General features: G+C 44.7%; 1 protein-coding gene across 1 annotated transcript; it reads right to left on the bottom strand.

Annotated features, from left to right (window-relative positions):
• Positions 1-1,161: 1,161 nt before the first annotated feature.
• Positions 1,162-7,201, bottom strand: RPS4X (ribosomal protein S4 X-linked). Its single transcript, XM_036087372.2, has 7 exons — positions 7,137-7,201; positions 6,007-6,084; positions 5,340-5,520; positions 4,845-4,942; positions 3,165-3,336; positions 2,304-2,461; positions 1,162-1,328 (listed from the first exon to the last, which is right to left on the bottom strand). Exons 1-7 carry the CDS (start codon positions 7,137-7,139, stop codon positions 1,227-1,229), a joined length of 792 nt encoding a protein of 263 aa, XP_035943265.1. The 5' UTR covers positions 7,140-7,201; the 3' UTR covers positions 1,162-1,226.
• Positions 7,202-20,168: the final 12,967 nt, after the last annotated feature.

Below are 20,168 nucleotides of genomic sequence, written 5' to 3'. Positions count from 1 at the left end.
AAGGCACGCTCTCACATGTAGTGGTCAGAGGCCAGGGATGCGGTCTAACATCCCACAATACACAGGACAGCCACCCACAGGTTACCTGGACCAATAGCATAAAGGTTGATCAGCCCTGCTATAGGAGCTAAAGGTGGTTTTTGTTTTGAGAAGACATGTCTTATAGGAGAACAGGAACAAGAGAGCTGACCCTTGTAGCAAGTGAAACAGTCATGAAGACTGGTGGGCAGGGCACCTGGGTGGCTCAATTGGTTAAGCCTCTTGATTTTGGCTCAGGTTCATGATCTCAGGGTCCTGGGACAGAGCCCCAGGGCAGGCTCTGCGCTCAGCAGGGCCTCTGCTTGAGAATTCTTCCTCCTGTCCCACCTCTAATAAAATAAATCTTAAGATCGGTGGGCAAGGGGCACCTGGATGGTTCAGTTGGTGGAGCAACTGACTCTTTGGTTTTGGCATGTCATGATCCCAGGGTCATGAGATTGAGCCAGGTACTGGGCTCCATGCTCAGCGGGGTCTGCTGGTGATTCTTTCTCTCCCTCTGCCCCTCCCCCCTCCCTAAAATTTAATCTTAAAAAAGATTGGTGGGCAAGCCTGACATGAACCTACACACTCCAGGAAGCAGGAACAAGTTGCCTTTCTACAAGGGTTTTGTTCTGCAGTCCCCCGAGGAATGGAGGTGCGCATGGCGGTGGCAGCTGGAGACAGTAAGTCCGAGGAAGTGCGCAGCTTTGTACTATCAAGAGCCCAGACATTTATGACCATGTCCACAGCCGGAGATTTCCACTCTGGGTGAGATCAAGCTGGGCAAGAATGGGAAAAACAGATGAGCCAGTGCAATGAAGACCGGAGGAAGGAGGGCACTGGATTTTTGCTCTTTAAGTGAAGAAGAGTCAATAGGACAGAGGAGTTCTTGGCCAAAACTCTGGGCCGCCCGGCTCTCTCCGCTCCTGGGTTAGCTGCTGCTCCTCCTTTGTCAAGTCTGGTGTGTTCTCCCTCCCACCACCCAGAGTCCAGTCTAAAAAAAGACACAGGAAGCCCTACATCACAGAGCGCCTAAGCCTGCCCGAGGGGTCGGCCTCCTTTTCACGGTCTAAGTCAAAGAGTAGGCAACTGTAAATGAACACAAAACCCCAACGCAGGCCACAACAAACACCAAAGAGACAATTTATAGCGCCATAGGACCTTTAATTAAGTACAAAGTCTTCCAATCACGTCACCCAGGGACCATTTTACCCGCTGCTCTGTTTGGCTGCCAGTCTCTTGTCTCTCTCTTCAGCAATGGTGAGTCGGATACCCTTTCCACGGGGAAGAGAAATCCACGGTTTGTTGCCCTGCGGGAGAAAACGAGCAGCATTACAACCCACCACAAGCTAACTCCCATTGGCAGCTTGGCACACGCGGCATCTATAATCTCCCTTAAAGAAACAAGAGGCCTGGAGCACCCGGGTGGCTCAGTTGGTTAAGCGACTGCCTTCGGCTCAGCTCATGATCCTGGAGTCCCTGGATCGAGTCCCGCATCGGGCTCCCTGCTCAGCAGGGGGTCTGCTTCTCCCTCTGACCCTCCCCCCATGTGCTCTCTCTCAAATAAATAAATAAAATCTTAAAAAAAAAAAAAGAAACAAGAGGCCTGAGCGCGTTTAGCAACAGCCAGCCAGTCTTAAGACATTTAGATGCCAGTTTAGCAGAAATATTTACTGCTTGGGCCGCCGGGGTCACCCTATTAAACGTGCTGCCCATACATTAGATGCAAACTGTAACACCCTTCGTAGTTAATGACCTGCAATTATGGAAGCAGCGTCCAAGGCTGACTACTAGCCCCGCCCCCAACCCCACAGGTGCAAATCGAAGAACCTAAGTCCAAATGAGGCATGTTCACTCCATTACTGGCACTTTTCTTTCTTTTTTTTAAAAAAGATTTTATTTATTTATTTGAGAGAGAATGAGAGAGCGCACATGAGAGGGGGGAGGGTCAGAGGGAGAAGCAGACGCCCCGCTGAGCAGGGAGCCCGATGCGGGGCTCGATCCCGGACTCCAGGATCATGAGCTGAGCCGAAGGCAGTCGCTGAACCAACTGAGCCACCCAGGCGCCCCATTACTGGCACTTTTCACCAAGCAAGGTGATCAGGTCCCTCCTGGGGATTCTGTGATACTGCAGGAGCCCAGGTTTGCCCTGGCCCCGCTGTGTGTGAGCCCTATCTCAGAAGAGGCTTTACACTATGATCAGAAGAGCCAGCCGGACGCCGCGCTCCCAACAGTACCTGCGCCCATGGGTTTCCCTGGATTAGGGAAGGCACACCCAGACTTACTTTGCCAATAACAAAAATGTTGGAGAGTCGGGTGGCAAAGCTGTTGCCATTGGCATCTTTCACGTGAACCACATCAAACGAGCCAGGGTGTCTCTCTCTGTTGGTGATCACACCAATTCTTCCCAGGTTGGCACCCCCAGTCACCATACACAGATTACCTAGGGAGAAGAAACAATCTGCTCAGAGCCAGGCACCATGGCAACTCACAACCCGACGTGATGAATGACAAGACATAGGCCTAAACCGGATCAGTCATTTTTCCCATTTGAATTTACTGCTATGGATAGGTTAGCCAAGCAAGGACGCTGAGGGCTCTCTTAGGATTTGCCCCACCCCTCCCCCTCACACCTAAAGACCCACCCAGAATATTCTGAGCATTTGGGCCTCTGGAAATGAACATACTGTACTACACCTAGGTGTTTGTTTCTACCCTCCACCCAAGAGAAACCTGTTCAACCCCTCACACCTCCGCAAAGCCACTCCTCCCAGCCCCCGTTCAGAATACATCCCCATCTCTAACCCTTCCTTACTACCCTCACAAAGCCATGCCGAAATGACACAACGTAAGTTTTACACATTCCCTGCCCATTTCTTCAAATGTCACTTGAGTTGCCCCCTTCCCGATCCCTTACTACATCAAAAGACCTCTAGCTCTGGTTGCTAATTAGGTGCACATAAGAATCACTTAAGAGGGCTCAAGACAAAACCAAACTCTGTACCCAGGCCCAGTACAAGTCCTAATGCTTGATTACATTCGAGAGAGAGAGAGAGAGAGAGAGAGAGAGAAGCAAAGAACAACCGGGCTTTAAAGAAAGTGCCCAGAAACAAAGCGAACGCCCAGGCAGCACTGAGACTGCTTACCAGTATCAAACTTGATGAAATCAGTAATCTTTCCAGTCTCCAAATCAATCTGAATGGTGTCATTCACCTTGATGAGGGGATCAGGGTAGCGGATGGTGCGAGCATCATGAGTCACCAGATGAGGGATTCCTTTTGTCCCCACAAATATCTTTCTCACTTTGCACAACTTATACTGGAAACACAAGTTAGCCGCGTTTAGTTTAGCTCACATGCACCCCGCTCCAGAATGTATGAAACCGTTAACTTCGGAACCACAAGTCACTGCGTTAAAAACGCACTTAGCTAAAGGCAACAGCTCTACATAGGAACTGCTCGTTTCCCAAACTACCGAACGGCGTCCTGACTTTACTTCCCACCCTCCATCAATTTCTCTTATGCTGTTCCTCTCCAGGGTAGTCTTCCTGTTAGGGGTTTTCCTGGTACCACACCCCCACCCCCCACGTTCAAGTCCAAGGGATTGAAGGCTTTACAACCTCCAAATCCCACAACAGGGGACTCCATCAGTAAGTGGACTGATCACCATTCTTTCCCGAGGCTGTTTCAGCCTCACAAGTCCGCCGAATTCGTCCAACCTACCCGCGTCAGCCCCCTACCAAGTGCCTCTTAGCGGCTCCTACCACACAACTGACTTTTGTCCCACAAATTGCAATTGCATTACCAGTTCCCCAATCAACAAACATTTCACACAAAGCATTTCAACCTTGGACTTTCACTCCCTGACCTCCCCGAAGTAAATCAAATCACCTTGATGCCATTGGACATGCCCTCCGGCCTGCTGATAACAAGGCAGCTAAGGAAATTAGGAGCTGAATCACCCAATTGAATTAACCTTCATTTATAGCCAATAATTCAAGGGGCCTTAAACTTTTGTGTAAAACCACTACAACAAACTGGATTAAATAATCAATGTCTGTAATCTTTTTTTTTTTTTTGGAACTATCTCAAACAAAGGCCCCAAGGATGACCAGTCTCCTCCATTAACACCTTTCCCTTCCCCCAGAGTAAAGCTAGAGCCACAAATGGAGACATGGCAAAGGGCCAATCAGATTGGACTAGTACTGGTTTACTGGTCCCTTATACTTAAAGGACCCATACTTCAGGCACTAATAAATGTTCCTAGAAACCACTCTCCTTGCCTCTAAAAGACAACGGGCAAGCCACTGTTAAACTAGAATTTTTTTCTGCCATAAAACAAGGTGTTAACTTCAAATGGGGATCAATTATTAGATATCCAGCAACGAACTGTGATGCCACTATTAGGACTTTTTTTTTTTTTTTTTAAGATTTATTTATTTATTTGGGGGTGTGTGTGTGTGTGAGAGAGAGAGAGAGAGAGAGAGAGAGAGAGAGAGAGAGAGGGAGGGGGGGAGGGAGGGAAAAGCAGACTCCCCGCCGACACGGCCCTTATCCCAGGACCCCGGGGATCATGACCTGAGCCGAAGGCAGACGCTTAACCTACTGAACCACCCAGACGCCCCTATTAGTAGGACTTTTAATAACATGACATAAAATCGCACACACAGTAGAACCCCACCAAACCGTTACCTGGCTATTTCCAGGTATAAGACTGTTAACTAATCTTAACCTACCGACTTCGCTCCAATGCATCAGCCCACTCACTCCAGGTTCTCAGAACGAAGTAACTTCCCTAATGAAGACCCAGCCTGTTTGAACACTCACCTTGGCCTCCTCAGGTGTAATCCGATGAACCGCAAAGCGACCCTTTGTGTCATAGATCAGACGGAAATTCTCCCCGGTCTTGTCGATGCTGATGACATCTGACATCAAAACAGTAACTAGGGTCACTATACAGCCCCACTACCCCATGCTGAGTAACAACCACGCCACCAGGGGAAAAAAAAAAATACCCTATGCTTCCCGTTTCAAATACCAACAGGAGCTCCTAAGACTTATGACAGCTAGCTAATCTTTTAATGTTTCAAAACCCTGTTTTTATGACATGTAAAACTTAAAGTGAATTGAAATTCGGTTTTGAGAAATGATTCATATTATTTATAGCCCTATACTAGGTTAGTAAAGAAACTGAAGGGGACGGTCATGCTTTACTTCTGCGACTGATTAAAAAACCCACCAATATTCAATAGGACCACCATTTTGGAGAGGAAGACAAAACCCAAAGGAGCCAGCACTGATTGCCCACCACTAACCACTTACCCATAAAACCAGCAGGGTAGGTTATATCAGTTCGGACCTTGCCATCAATCTTAATAAAACGCTGCATACAGATTTTCTTTACTTCATCTCCTGTTAGGGCATACTTAAGTCTGTTCCTTAGGAAAATGATGAGAGGGAGACATTCCCTCAGCTTATGGGGACCAGTAGATGGGCGAGGGGCCTGTTAAGATGATTAAAACAAAAAATAGCTTGAACTAATGTTGGAATTCACGCAAGCCCACTTCCTGCGTCCTGAGATCCATTAACTAGACACCAGACTGTCCATCAGCCCCCGAATCTGGGTAAACAAGAGGTGGTCAAAACTTGTAAAACTATTCCAGACCAGAAAGCTTTATAGCATTTTCCCCTTTCAGAGGTCCAGGCGCGTTAGGAAAATTTCAGTTCGGAGTCCATCTAAGTGTACCATACGGTATGTGGAATAAACGAGACAGAGCTGTTAAGAGCGAGGTGGGGTGCAGCTAGGTAGCACAAGGCCTTCAAAAGCAGAGGAAGACAAGAACCCTCTTCCCATAGCCCTGTGCCCAAGTAACTTATGGATACAGCAATCAGGCATGTCTGGTACATAAACGAGTATAAAATAGGTCGCCTGAACGTGTCCCGTAAGGTACTTACAACTTATAACGTATGCTCACAATAGGATACTTACAAACACACCAGTCAGTTTATCCAGCATCCAATGCTTTGGAGCTGCTACACGCTTCAGATGCTTCTTGGGACCACGAGCCTGAAGGAGAATTTCAGGGTTTTAGATTTCGTTGCTGTTAAACCGGTTACAAGTTGTTTCAAGAACAGCTTAGGAATTCTATCAACTTCTTCAAAGAACGGACTCTCCGTTTCCTCTCCAGCAAAACGTGTACAGCGTTAAAAAGTGTGGGGCGGTGACAAACGCATACAGTTATCTAACAAATACTATATGCTCCGACGACTACAACCACCCCCCTCCACTGGACAGAGATCACTAATTACCGTCTTCGAGGACTGTTCGAAGTATTTTCAAAAAGTTACCGCTTAAAAGCGTGTCCGCTTCTCGAGGCGGTTTTTCCCTAAGAAACTAGTCTGCCGAAATGGCCGGGGGTTGGATCTTGGGGCACCGGGACGAGCCAGCACCAGAAACGGGCAAGAGCCCAATCTGTGCGGCTACTGGTTAATCAGTTACATAGAAAAGTTTCTCCCAACTTCACCACCTCGTTACAAAGTGTCTGCTGCGAGATTCACCTGCCCTCACAGCAAAACCACGTGCCAGGCGCTGTTCCCTCGTACTCTAAGGCCACACGCTGAGAGCCGCTTTCAGTTTAAAATGCGGAAGCATTTTAACGCTGTCTACACATGCTTACCGGCCACACTACAAGTCGGGCCGTGCCAACAAACAAACAAACAAAATGCAAAATCAAAAAAAAAAAAAAAAAAAAGACAGCGACGAAGGGAACGCTTCTTGGCCCAGCGTACACGGCACGCACGCGCCCCGGGGCCCATCGTCTGCCCGCCCGCCGCTCCGGCCGGAGGAAGCCGTTCCCCTTCGGGTCATGGGACGCGTGGCCGGGCGTGGCCGGGCCAGAAACCGAGGCCTTCCCGCCTGCAGCACCGATTCCCCCCCCTCCCTTGCTCCGGGGCCGCCGTTCGCCCTCGCCCTGGAGCCCGCCTGGGCCAACCCGCAGGCTGCAGTGCCTTCGCCTGCGCCCGGCCACCCCATGCGGGAACCCCGGAGCCCCGGGGAGCCCCAGCCCTGGGAGGATGGAAGCTGATGGGCCCCGAGAGCTAGCGAGCAAGCCTCCTTACCATGGCTGCGCTAAGCACGAAAAGAGAACCACCTCCTTCCGGTCCCCGAGAAAAAAGGGTCGGAGGCTGCGCGCGCCGGAGCCTCAAGCGCCCCGCCCAGTTCCGCCCTTTCCCGGCGCACCGGGATTCTATCTTGCCACCTGCTGGTGGGAGGTCATAGGGCCGAGGCTTGGGCAATTTTCTCCCTCTCGTTTCCAGCCCCCGCCCCAACCAGTATTCGCCGAGCGCCTCCGGGGCGCGCGACACAGTGTTGGCGGCTGGAAATGCAAGATGAGCTGGACGTGGTCCCTTCCTTCGAGGACAGGGCCAAGTGAGGCTACTTGAAGTCCCACGTACACAAGATTGCATGATCAGTAGAATATATTTAATAGGTATTTAATATTAATTCTGAAACATATCTTGTCTGTCCCTTTTTCCGAGTTCCCTTGAGCCAGCCAACCTGCCCATACTACAAGATGGGAAGAACCAACATTTTTTTAAAAAGATATTTATTTGAGAGGGAGCGAGAGAGCAGGGGGAGGAGCAGAGGGAGAGGGAGAGAGAGAATCTCAAGCCGACTCCGTGCTGAGCTCGGAGCCCAGGGAGGGGCTGGATCCCACCATCCGGAGATCATGACCTGAGCGGAAATCAAGAGTCAGAGGCTCAACCGACTGAGCCACCCAGGCGCCCCAGGAAGACCCAACATTTTTATTCTCTCTTGCTTCTCCCAGATCCCCGAGGGGATGGAGTGTAGGGGGCAGGAGGGTAGGGTCCTTGCTTGAACCTTGGCACCCTGCCCCTAACTTCCTGTACCACACTTTTGGCACTTACCATGAAGTCTCAGGGAAGAGAGGAGACATTAGAGACCATCTGGTTATCTCACTAAAACTTAGATCTAATCATACTGCTCTCCTACTTTGAAACTGCCCTTGGCCCTCCTGCCCGGTCTCTCAGGTCTCACCGCCTGTCACCTGCTGCCTGCTGTGCCTAGACACTCATTGCTCCCTTCCCCCCATCCTAAACCTCAAAGCTTAAGCCACTCCAAAGTATTTACTGCTCTCAGAAAGCTGCCCCTTTCAAGCGTCCTGCCTGTGGACCTGATGATTCCTCAGCTTGGAGCTGCCATGGACAGCCCACTCCCCTTTTTGGGCATCTAATCCCACTCCTCAGCCTTGGAGATACATAACCACTTAAGTCCATCCGGCTCTGTGAGCCCGCAGCCCCCTCAGGCAGGGTCAATCCCACAATCCTCTGCCTCAGAGCCCTTTGTTCCAACTCCGTGACAGAATTTAGCACATTGGGGGTGTAACGAGTAGTGTCCTTGTCTGTCCTCCACCAGACTGTGAGCATCTCCATAATCTCCATAACAGAGACCTCCCTAATTCATCTGGGCAGGCCCTTTGCTACTCAACATAGAGCCTGGCGCTGTGTCCAGCACTTGGTAAGTACTTGCTGAATGAATAAATTGAGTCAACATCCCAGTCATTCTACCAAGTCTTACTGCACTATCCCTGAGAGTATCCAGCCTGTGCCTAACTCCTCCCACCGTGGGGTCAAGCTCATTACTCAGAAGATCCCACTTTATTTTTTAAAAAAATTTTTAAAGATTTTATTTATTTATTTGAGAGAGAGAGAGCATGAGAGGGGAGAGGGAGAAGCAGACTCCCTGCTGAGCAGGGAGCCTGATGTGGGGACTTGATCCTGGGACTCCAGGATCATGACCTGAGCTGAAGGCAGTCGCTTCACCAACTGAGCCACCCAGGCGACTCAGGAGGTCCCACTTTATATGTCTCTACCCCCCACTTAACCCCTCAGCAGTCTGCAGAGGTGCAACAGAAGAAAAAAATGTTGGCTCTTCTCAACCAGCCGATGCTAACTAGGAGGGCAGGGACTCCTCTTTGTCTAAAACTAGGCCCACAGTGAAACATGCTATAAATGATTATTGGAAAGGAGGGGCAATTGATTGGAGGTGGGGATTAGAGAGAGTGAAGGTGATGAGACGAAGAATGGACGGTGGATTCTCAGGTTTTCGGTCTGAGGTCATTGGGTCTAGTGGCGCAGCGAACAGAAACGATGGGCGTTGATTTGGGAGTGAGGAATAACCATGGGACTTCCTGCCAGAGAGGGTAGGAGAAATGGGGGCTAGAGCTGCAGAGCTTACTTAATCAAGATCACACAGCCAGTCCGGGTGGGGGTGGGGTGGGGAGCAGGTCTCTTGCCTCCCAGGTCAGTGGTTTATTTGCTTTCCTACCACAGCTTGTCAAAGGACTTGAGGGAATCAAAGTACCTTTCTCAGCATACATGTTTTTTTCTCTGTCAATTGTATTTATGCACAAAGACATTCTAACAACAATGAGGGGAATTTGCAAAGAGCTTAAGAAAATCACAAACAGTACCTCCCCAAACACCCTAAACACATCATCTGTATTCATTTGTTCCTTTTCCTGTTCTCATTCTGATCGGTTTGTGTGCATGCATACTTCTACATAATTTTAGTCCTAGCATACAGACCATTTTGTATTCTGCTTTTATTATATAATAAACACTTTCTGAGTTGCTACATAATCTTCATAATTAGTATTTTAACAGCTGCATCATATTCCATTAAATGGATGTCCCATAATTAATAAAAGTTTTCTATTGTTGAACATGAAGTTTTTTGCACTTTTTCTGTGTTATGAATGCCCCTATAGTGAACCGTTTTCCTTCATAAGCTTTTCCCTTCTGTCAAATGATTTCTTTATTTTTTTATTTTAATTTTTGAATGATTTCTTTAGAAGAAATCCATTTCTTCACACAACATTTATTGAGCGCCTACTCTGTGTCAACCTCGGTATTACCAACCAGGGATGCAGAAATGATTAAGATCTTGTTCCGGCTCTCAAGGAATTCACATTACAATGGGAGCGCAAGCTGGGAGGAGGGGACAGAAAACCAGGAGAAGCTCACCAGAGAAAAGATGGTGGCGAAGCAGTCTGGAGCACAGGGGGCTGCTAAAGCTTAAGAATCTTGGACTTTAGCTTGTACGTATACAATGGGGGGGGCGCGTTGAAAGATTTGAAGGACGACACAGAAATCAGCTTTGTATTTTATAAAGATAACTCCGACGGCTCCCTGTAGAATGAAATGAAGGAAGTGTCAGTGGCTTGGAGGAGATGGGTCAGGGCTATTTCAACGATACACGCAAGAAACAGCAGGTGAGACCCACATCTGTGACTGTGAGTAGGAGGAAGAGGCAGATTCAAAAGACATCGCAGGGGTGCCTGGGTGGCTCAGTCCGTGAAGCGTCTGCCTTCAGCTCAGGTCATGTTTCCAGGATCCTGGGATCGAATCCGTCTGGCTTCCTGCTCAGCGGGGAGTCCCCTTCTCCCTCTGCCCTTCCCCCCTGCCCGTGATCTCTCCCTCTCCCTCACGCTCTCTCGCTCTTTCTCTCTCAAATAAATAAATAAAATCTTTAAAAAAACCCAAAGGACATTGCAGATGGAGTATTGGCAGGATCTGATGGAAAAGATGAATGTGCAGGAGTGAGGGACAAAGAGGTAATTAGGATGACTCCCAGGTTTCTGGCTTGGTGACTCAGTGATGCATTCACTGGGGAAAAGGAGGAGGCGTCCTTGGTGTGAGTGAGATGCACAGCTGAGGAGGGGGACATCAGATAGGAGATGTCCTATAGACCCAGGTCTGAGCTCAGGTGCGTGACCCGGGCTGGGGACTCACATTTGGAAGAACTGGGCTCAGTCCGCAAGAGTGGTTGGCAATAACCGTTGGAGAGGGAGCACTAATGTTAAGAGTCGGAGCACTTTGCCGTAGTGTCTGTGTATCGCCAAAAACCTTTCTCCGAAGATCCTTGCAATCATACTATCCTCGTGCCAGCCTGGTAATTACTTATTTTTATTTTTCACTAATGTGATTGTTTTAATTTGCACTTAAAAAAACCACTTGTGAGGTTGAACATTTTGCCATATGCGTACTTAACCTTTTCCATTTACTCTTGTGTGAAGTATCTCTGCCCATTTATCTTTGGGGGACATGTTGTGTTTTTCTGATCAATTTGCATGAGTGCTTTATGAAACATGGAAGTTCATCTTTTGTCATATTTGAGGCGGATATTTTTACCATTTGGTTATTTTCCTTTTGGTTACATTTTTCTATGTACAATGTTTCAAAATTTTATAGAACTAAATCTATCGATCTTTTTTCTCTTGCAATTTCTTCTTGTCAATTCAAAGCTTAGAAGGTTACCATCAGTTCAAAGATCTGCTAAATACTCAATTCTATTTAACAGCATATATCTAATTCTGTATCAACTTGGGGTTGATAAAGACAAATAGAATAAATAAAAAGACAAAATTCTATTTTCTGTAATAGAATGTATTGAATGATCTTTCCCTGCTCTATTGTGTTCTAAGAACTGCCTTAGCATTAAATGAAATCGCATAATACATGGTTCTATTTCTGTAAGTGTGGGCTTGGGAGATGGAGTGTATGGTGAGGAGAGAACTGAGACATGCGTCCCCAAGTATCCTGTCCCAGGTTACCAGAGGGAAGGGACATGTATGAGTGGTTCCTGGTCATAAGCGAAGCTATGAGTGCAGCAGTCCAAACCCCCTGCCTCCCCATCTTAAAGAGTAGCCCTTCATGCCTCATATTCCCTGATCCACCAATTGGCAGCAACAGATGAGCCAGTCACCGCCTACTCCTCCATTTCTCACGTTGCTGGGACAAAGTGAGGCGGAGTGGAAAGAGCACAGTTTGGTCTGTCTGTGCGCTTGAGCAAGTGGCTTCACTTCTCTGAACCAAGGGTTACTGATCAGGAAATAAGGATAACAATCCTTACTCTTCAGTTGGTTATAAGGAGCAGAGATGGTGTATCAAGGTCACAGAACACAGTAGTGACCCAATCAGTGAATTGGTACTCCATTTCTCTCCTGACCACTTCCGTCTGTTCCCTTCACAGCTTTGTTGAGGGATAATTGACATACAATAAATGGCACATATCTAAAGTACACAATTTGGGGGCGTCCGGGTGGCACAGTCGGTTAAGCGTCCAACACTTGGTTTCAGCTCAGGTCGTGATCTCAGGGTCGTGATCCCAGGGTCGTGAGATCGAGGCCCTCATGGGGCTCTGTGCTCAGTGTGGAGTCAGCTTGGGATTCCATCTCCCTCTCCTTCTGCCCCTCCCACTTGTGCGCACTCTCTCTCTGAAATAAATTTACTTATTTATTTCAGAGAGAGAGAGAGCGCACAAGGGAGCAGAGGGAGAAGCCGACTCCCCACTGAGCAGAGAGCCCCAGGCGGGGCTCAATCCCAGGACCCGGGGATCATGACTTGAGCCGAAGGCAGACGCTTAACCGACTGAGCCACCTAGGTGTTCCAAAAAATAAATCTTTTAAAAAAATAAAGTATACTGTCTGACAAATTTTGTTGGATGTATATACCCAAAGAAACCATCACAACTAAGATAAACAAACATGTTCATTACTGCCAAAAGTTTCCTCCCGGTCCTTTGTAATCCCTTGCTCCAGCCCCTCCCCCTGCATTCCCAGGCAGTTAGGAATCTGCTTTCTGTCACTACTGGTTAATTTGCATTTTATAGAATTTTAAAGAAGCGGAAATCTTACAGTATGTTCTCTTTTTTTGTCTAGCATCTTTCACTCTGCATAATTGAGATTCATCCATATCCATCCGTATTGTTGCATTGTGTCAATAGTTTATCGTTTTTATTGCTGAGTAGTACTTCATTGTGTGGTAAACCACAATGAGCTCATCCATTCACCTATGGATAGACATTTGGGTTGTTTCCAGGTTTGGGCGATTACAGATAAAGCTGCTATGAACATTTCTACACAAGTCTTTTTATGGACAAATATTTTCATTTCTCTTGGCAAATACCTATGAGTGGAATGGCTAAGTCATATGCTAAATACATATTTCACTTTTTAAAAAAAAATGCCAGACGGTTTTAAACCAAGGTGGTTGTATTATTTTACATTCCCATTAGCAGTTACGAGAGTTCCAGTTGCTCCACATGTTAAGGTCGGTCTTTTTTTCATTGTGGTAAAATATACACAACATAAAATTGACCCTTTTGGCCATTTAAAAATTTTTTTTAATTTTAATTTTTATTTATTTTATTTTTAAAAAGATTTTATTTATTTATTTGAGAGAGAGAGAGACAGAGTGCACAAGCTGGTGGAGAGGCAGAGGGAGAGGGAGAAAGACTCCCCACTGAGCAGGGAGCCCGACGCAGGGCTCCATCCCAAGACCCCAGGATCATGACCTGAGCTGAAGGCAGACACTTAACCAACTGAGCCACCCAGGGGCCCCCGTTTTGGCCATTTTGAAGTGTAGAATTAAGTGGCATTAAGTATGTTCACAATGTTGTACAACCATCACCACTATTCATTTCCAGAATTTTTTTCATCTTTCTGAACAGAAACTCTGTATGCATTAAACAGTTGTTCCCCTTTCCCTTCTGCCCTCAGCTCCTGGTAACCTCTGTTCAACTTTCTGTCTCTATGTGAATCTGCCTATTCTAGGTATCTTACGTAAGTGGAATCATATGCTATTTGTCCTTTTCCATCTGGCTTATTTTACTTAGAGTATTTTCAAGGTTCATCCATGTCGTAGCATGTCTCGTATTTTCACTCTTTTTAAAGTCTGAATATTATTCCATTGCAGGAATACACCACAGTTAATTTATCCATTCATTTGTTGATGGACACTTGGGTCTTTTCCACCTTTGGCTATTGTGAATATTGCTGCAATGAACATGGGTGTACAAGTATCTGTTTAAATCCCTTCTTTCATTCTTTTGGGTCTCTACCTAGAAGTGAATTGTTGGACCACATGGCAATTCTCTACTTAACTTTTGAGGAATTGCCAAATTGTTTTCCACAGTGCCTGCACCATTTTACACTCCCAGAAGCAATGGGCAAGGATTCCAAATCTCTATGGCTTCACCAACACCTATTAGTTTCCATTAAAAAAATAGCCATTCTAATGGATAAGAAGTGGTATCTCATGGTGGTTTTGATTTGCATTTCCCTAATGATTAGCGATGTGGAGCATCTTTTCATGTGCTTATTGGCCATTTGTATACCTTCTTTGGGGAAATGTCTATGCAGGTCCTTTGCCTATTTTTGGACTGGGCTGTTTGTTTTGTTGTTGCTGTTGAGCTGTAAAAGTTCTATATGTATTCTGAATACTTATAGGTCTATGATTTGCAAATATATTCCCCCATTCTGTGGGTTGTCTTTTCACAGTCCTGAGTCCTTTGATACACAGATATTTTTAATTTTGGTGAAGTACATTTATCTGTTTTTTTCTTTTGTTGCCTGTGAAGGTCAGTCTTATTAATTTTGGCCATTCTAATAGATGTATAGTGATTTATCATTGTGGTTTTATTTTGCATTTCCCTGATAGCTAATGATGGACATCTTTCCATGTGCTTTTTTGCCATCCAAATATCTGCTCAAATGTTTTGCCTATTTCTCAAACTCGAGTTGTTTATTTTCTTATTATTGCGTTTATGAGTTCTTTTTATATTCTGGATGAAAATCCTTTATCAGATATGTGATTTGCAAATATTTTCTTCAAGTCTGCAGTTTGTTTGTCTTTTATTTTTTGAAGAGATTTTTACTTATTTGAGAGAGAGTGAGCGAGAGCGAACATGTGTGTGAGCAGGGGGAGGGGCAAAGGGAGAGGGAAGGAATCCTCAAGCAGACTCCCCACTGAGCACGGAGCCTGATGTGAGAGCTCAATCCCAGTACCCTGAGATCATGACAGGAGCTGAAATCAAAAGCCGGACACTCAACAGACTGAGCCACCCAGGCACCCCTATCTTTTCATTTTTTTTAACAGTGTCTTTCAAAAAGCAAAAGTACTTAATAATGATGAAGTCCAGTTTATCAATTGTTTTTTCTTGTATGGATTGTGCTTTTGGTATTGTATCTAAGAAATATTTGTCTAACCTAAAATCATACAGATTTTCTCCTATGATTTCTCCTAGAAATTTAATGGTTTTAGGTTTTACATTGAGGTTTATGATCTGTTTTGTGTTAATTATTGCCTATGGATATCCAGCTGTTCTAGAACTTGCTGAAACCGTAATTCCCTTTGGCCACTTCTGGCTACTTCCTCATCAAACTTAAAAAAAATTCCTTCTAATCATATAAGTCACAGATGAGGGGCACCTGGGTGGCTCAGTTGTTAAGTGTCTGCCTTCGGCTCAGGTCATGATCCCAGGGTCCTGGGATTGAGCCCTGCATCGGGCTCTGCTTAGCGGAAAGCGTGCTTCTCCCTCTCCCACTCCCCCTGCTTGTGTTCCCTCTCTCGCTGTGTCTTTCTTTGTCAAATAAAGAAATAAAATCTTTTTTTTTAAGTCACAGATGAATATATTCTCCTTGTAAAATATAAAATCATTTTTGACCACTTTTACATTCCATTTTGCTTCCCCCAACACTCCCCACCAGATAGCAACTCTAACAACATGGATTTGAAGTGTATCCTTCCAGATATTTTGTTTTTCTACATATGGATACACACACACACACCCACACACGCACAAAATATTGTATGCTTTGTTTTGTTTAGATAGGCTCATCGTGTATGTATCATTCTGAATCTAGCTTTTTGGTACATGACACCTCTCAGAGATCTTTTCCATGCTAGCACATAGAGATCTACTTCATTTTCTTTAGCTGATTCATAGTATTCCATAGTACCACTATAACTTACTTTGTTTCAGCATTGTTTGTTTTTTTAGGGGGGCTGTGCAGAGGCAGAGGGAGAGAGAGAATCCCAAGCAGGCTTCTTGCCTAGTGCATGAGCCTGACGCCTGGCTGGATCTGACAACCCTGAGATCATGACCTGAGCCCAAATCAAGGGTCAGATGCTTAACTGACTAAGCCACGCAGGAACCCTGCACCATTGCTTTATTGATGGATATTTAGATAGTTTATTTAAAAAATTTTTTTTTAAGATTTTATTTATTTGAGCGAGAGTGAGAGAGAGAGAAAGAGAGAATGAGCAGGGGGGAGGGGCAGAGGGAGAGGGAGAGGGAGAAGCAGACTCCCTGCTGAGCAGGGAGCCCAACAAGGAACTCGATCCCAGGACCCTGGGATCATGACCTGAGCTGAAGGCAGACGTTTAACGCACTGAGCCACCCAGGCGGCCCTATCTTTAAAATTTTTTTAAAAATTAAATTTTTTAGGTAGTTTCGATGTTTTTCTACTGCTGCAGAGAATGTTGTAGACGAACATCCCTAAGTCTGCTTTTGGTGCACATGTGTTTCCCTAGGTAGATACCAAGAGGTGGAATTTATTCAACAAATACCTATATAACACTTACTGTGTGCTAAGCGCTGTTCTAAATGCTTTACATATATGGACTACTTTAATCCTCACAACAACCCCATGTTTTTATCCTTCTTTTACAGATGAAGAAAGTAAAGCACAGAGAGGTTAGACCATTTATCAGAGGTCACACAACTAGTCAGTAGCAGGGAGGGTCAGGATTTGAACTCAGACTGTTTGGATCCAGAGTTCAGTTTGCTGGGTCACAGGGCATGGGTATTTTTAATTTTAAAAGACTTGCCGATTGGCCTCCAAGGGGGCTGTATGAATTACACTCCCACCAGCAGTATATGAGAGTATTCATGTCCCTTCACCCTTACTAACACTTAAACCTTTAAAAATAGCCTTTTTCTTGGGGCGCCTGGGTGGCTCAGTGGGTTAAGCGTCTGCCTTCGGCTCAGGTCATAATCCCAGGGTACTGGGATCGAACCCCATGTCCCGCTCCCTGCTGAGCAGGGAGCCTGCTTCTCCCTCTCCCTCTGCCCCCTGCTTGTGCTCTCGCTTTCTCTGTCAAATAAATAAGTTAATTAAATTATTTAAAAAATAGCCTTTTTCTCATTACTAACAACAACGTGTAACAACTAATATTTTTGAACACTATGTTCTAGCACTGTGCTAAACACTGTATATGTTTTCTCTTCTTCGACCTCACCTTGCTTTACTTTTTCTTAGAGTACGATCTCTGCTGATAGACATTAACTGGTGTGTTTGTTTACTGCCTCCCTGCCGCCCAGAATGTCCGCTCTACGTGAGGGCAAAGATTTTGTCTGTTTTGATCACCACTATCTATCTTCAACACCTGGAACTAGATGTTCGTTGACTGACTGACTGAATACATGAATGAAAACCGTTTTATGCCAGAGGAAATCAAGGCTTAGTGAGATGACACCATTTACCCCAACTCCCCCTAGCACACAGTGGAGCTGGGTTTAGAAGCCAATCTAAGTCCATTGTCAGTGCTCAGAACAGTTTAGCATCCTGTGATCTCTTTTCCATTTCTATAATTATGTTATTTCACAGATGTTATATGTATGGAATCATGCAGTATATATCTTCTATAGACCGGATGTTTTTCACTCAACATCATTTCCTTGGTGTTCATCCAAGCCATCCAATATTTCTTTTTATTGCTGAATAGTATTCCGTGGTACCGCTGTTTGTTTAACCCATGGAAGCACATCTTAGTGGTTTCTAGTTTGGAGCTTTGAGGAATCAAGCTGCTAGGAATGTTTGTGTATATTGTGTATAGGTTTTTATGTGAACATAAGTTTTCATTTCTCTGAGGCAAATAAATGCCCGAGAGCGCAATTGCTGGGTTGTATAGTAAGTTTACTTTGATTTAAACTGAGCGCGTATCTCCTTGTAGTTTTTTTATTTTTATTTTTTTAAGATTTTATTTATTCATTTGGGACACAGATAGAGAGAGAGAGCGTGAGCAGGGGGAGAGGCAGAGGGAGAGGGAGAAGCAGGCTTCCCGCTGAGCCAGGAGCCCGATGTGGGTCTCGATCCCAGGACCCTGGGATCATGACCTGAGCTGAAGGCAGACGCTTCACCGACTGAGCCACCCAGGTGCCCCTCTCCTTGCAGTTTTAATTTACCTTTCCCTCATAGCCCAGTGATGTTGACCATCTTTTCATGTGTGTATTTGCCATCTGAATATCCTTAGTGAAATGCCTGTCCATGTCTTTTGCCTATGTTCTAACTGGATCGTTTGGCATTTTACTGTTGAGTTTGGAGCATTTTTTACATACGCTGGTTTTGAGAGTGCTTAGAGTGTTCTAGATACTAGTCCTTTGTTAGGCATGTGGTTTGGAAGTATTTTCTTCCAGTCTACAGTTTGTATTTCCATCCTGTTTACATAGGCTTTCAGAGAGCACAAGGTTGTAAATATCACAAAGTTGAATGTATCAATTTTTCCTTTTGTAGATAATGCCTTTGGTGTCAAGTCTAAGAATTCTGCACCTAGCCCTAGGTTTTGAGGATCTTCTATATTTTCTTCTAAAAGCTTTGTAGTTTGTTTGTTTGACAACTAAATCAGTTATCATTTTGAGTTAATTTTTGTATATGATATGAGCTTTAGGGTTTTTGTTTTGTTTTGTTTTGTTTTGCCTGTGGATGTCCAGTTGCTCCAGCAGCATTCTTTGAGAAGGCTATCCCTCCTCCTTTAAGTTGCTTTGGAAACTTAGCCAAAAAGAATTTGGTCAGATTTGTGCGAGTCCATTTCTGGATTCTCTATTTTGTTCCATTGACCTATTCTCCTTCCACCAGTATCACTATCTTAATTGCTGTAGGTATATTGTAAACTTTAACATCGATTAGAGTAGTTCTTCCCACTTTATTCTGCTTTATCAAATTGTTTTAGCCACTCCAGTTCCTTTGTCCTTCTGTATAAACTTTGGAATAAGCACAAATATGTCTACAAAAAACTTGCTGAGATTTTGGTAGAGATTGCATTAAATTTATAGAATCATTTAAATGCTCTATGATTTCTTTCATCAGCATTTTGTAATTTTCAGATGCAGATCCTGACCAGGATTTATAGTAAGTGTGTGTGTGTGTGTGTGTGTGTGTGTGTGTGTGTGTGTGTGTTTAGTGATGATAAATGGTATCATGTCTTAAATTTTGGTTTCCATATATTTATTACTAGTATACAAAAATGTGATTTTTTGTGTTGAGGTCTTATTTCCTTTGGACTTCTTGAGCTCACTTATTCGTTCTAGGAGTGGCTTTGTAGATTCCTTGGGATTTGCTATTGGACAATCATGCCATCTGCAAATAGGAAAAATTTTCTTTCTTTCTTTCTGATCTGTATATTTTTTATTTTTTTCCTGCCTTACTGTAGCGAGTAGGACTCCCAGTGCTATGTTGAATAAGAATGATGAATGTATATCCTTGTCTTGTTCCCATTCCTAGAGAGAAAGCATTAGTTTTTCTCCAGTAAGTATGATGCTAGCTGTAGGGTTTTTTGGAGATGCTCTTTATGAGGTTGAGGAAATTCCCCTCTATTCCTAGTGTACTGAGAGGTGGTTGTTGTTTCCATCATGATTTGCTGTTGGATTTTTGTCAAATGCTTTTTCAGCATTAACTGGTATGATCATATATTTTTTTCTTCTTTACTCTGTTGACATGCTAAATCATGTTGATTGAGGTTAAATTTTTGTTTAGAAAATCAGAGATATTGGTCTTTAATTTTCCTCATTTGTGTATTGCCTTTGTCGGGTTTTGACATCAGAGCAATATTTGGGAGGTGTTTCCTCCTCTTATTTTCTGGAAGGTATTGTGTAAAATTGGTGTCAATTCTTCTTTGGACGTGTCATAAAATTCTCTAGTGGAAAAAAATCTGGGCCTAAAGATTTCTCTTTAGCTCTTTAATTATACAGATTCAATCTCTTTAATGGCTGTAGGACTATTCAGATGACCTATTTCATCTTGGTAGAGCTTTGGTAGCTTGTGGGTTTTGAGTTATTGGTCCATTTCTTCTACATTGAATTTAGGAGCATGTAGTTATTTGCACTATTCTCTTCTTATCCCTTTAAGAGCTGCAGAACCAGTAGGGCCATCCCTTGTTTCATTCCTGATATTGGTAATTTGTGTTTTCTCTCTTTTTATTTGTGTCAGTCTTGCTAGAGTTTTGTCAATTTTATTGACTTTTTTTCTGAAGAACCAGCTTTTTGCTTCATTGATTTTTCTCCATTGT

The sequence above is a fragment of the Halichoerus grypus genome, chromosome X (assembly GCF_964656455.1).
Source record: "Halichoerus grypus chromosome X, mHalGry1.hap1.1, whole genome shotgun sequence".
Lineage (NCBI taxonomy): Eukaryota > Metazoa > Chordata > Mammalia > Carnivora > Phocidae > Halichoerus > Halichoerus grypus.
Note: the sequence above shows the minus strand (reverse complement) of the source record. Positions and strands in the feature narration are given on the sequence as shown.

Coding starts and splice junctions, on each gene's coding strand:
- RPS4X (XM_036087372.2), bottom strand. Junction 4,943..5,339: donor CTACCCTGCTGGTTTTATGG/GTAAGTGGTTAG, acceptor TTTTGATGTCAG/ATGTCATCAGCATCGACAAG. Junction 1,329..2,303: donor ACATTTTTGTTATTGGCAAA/GTAAGTCTGGGT, acceptor TTTCTCCCGCAG/GGCAACAAACCGTGGATTTC.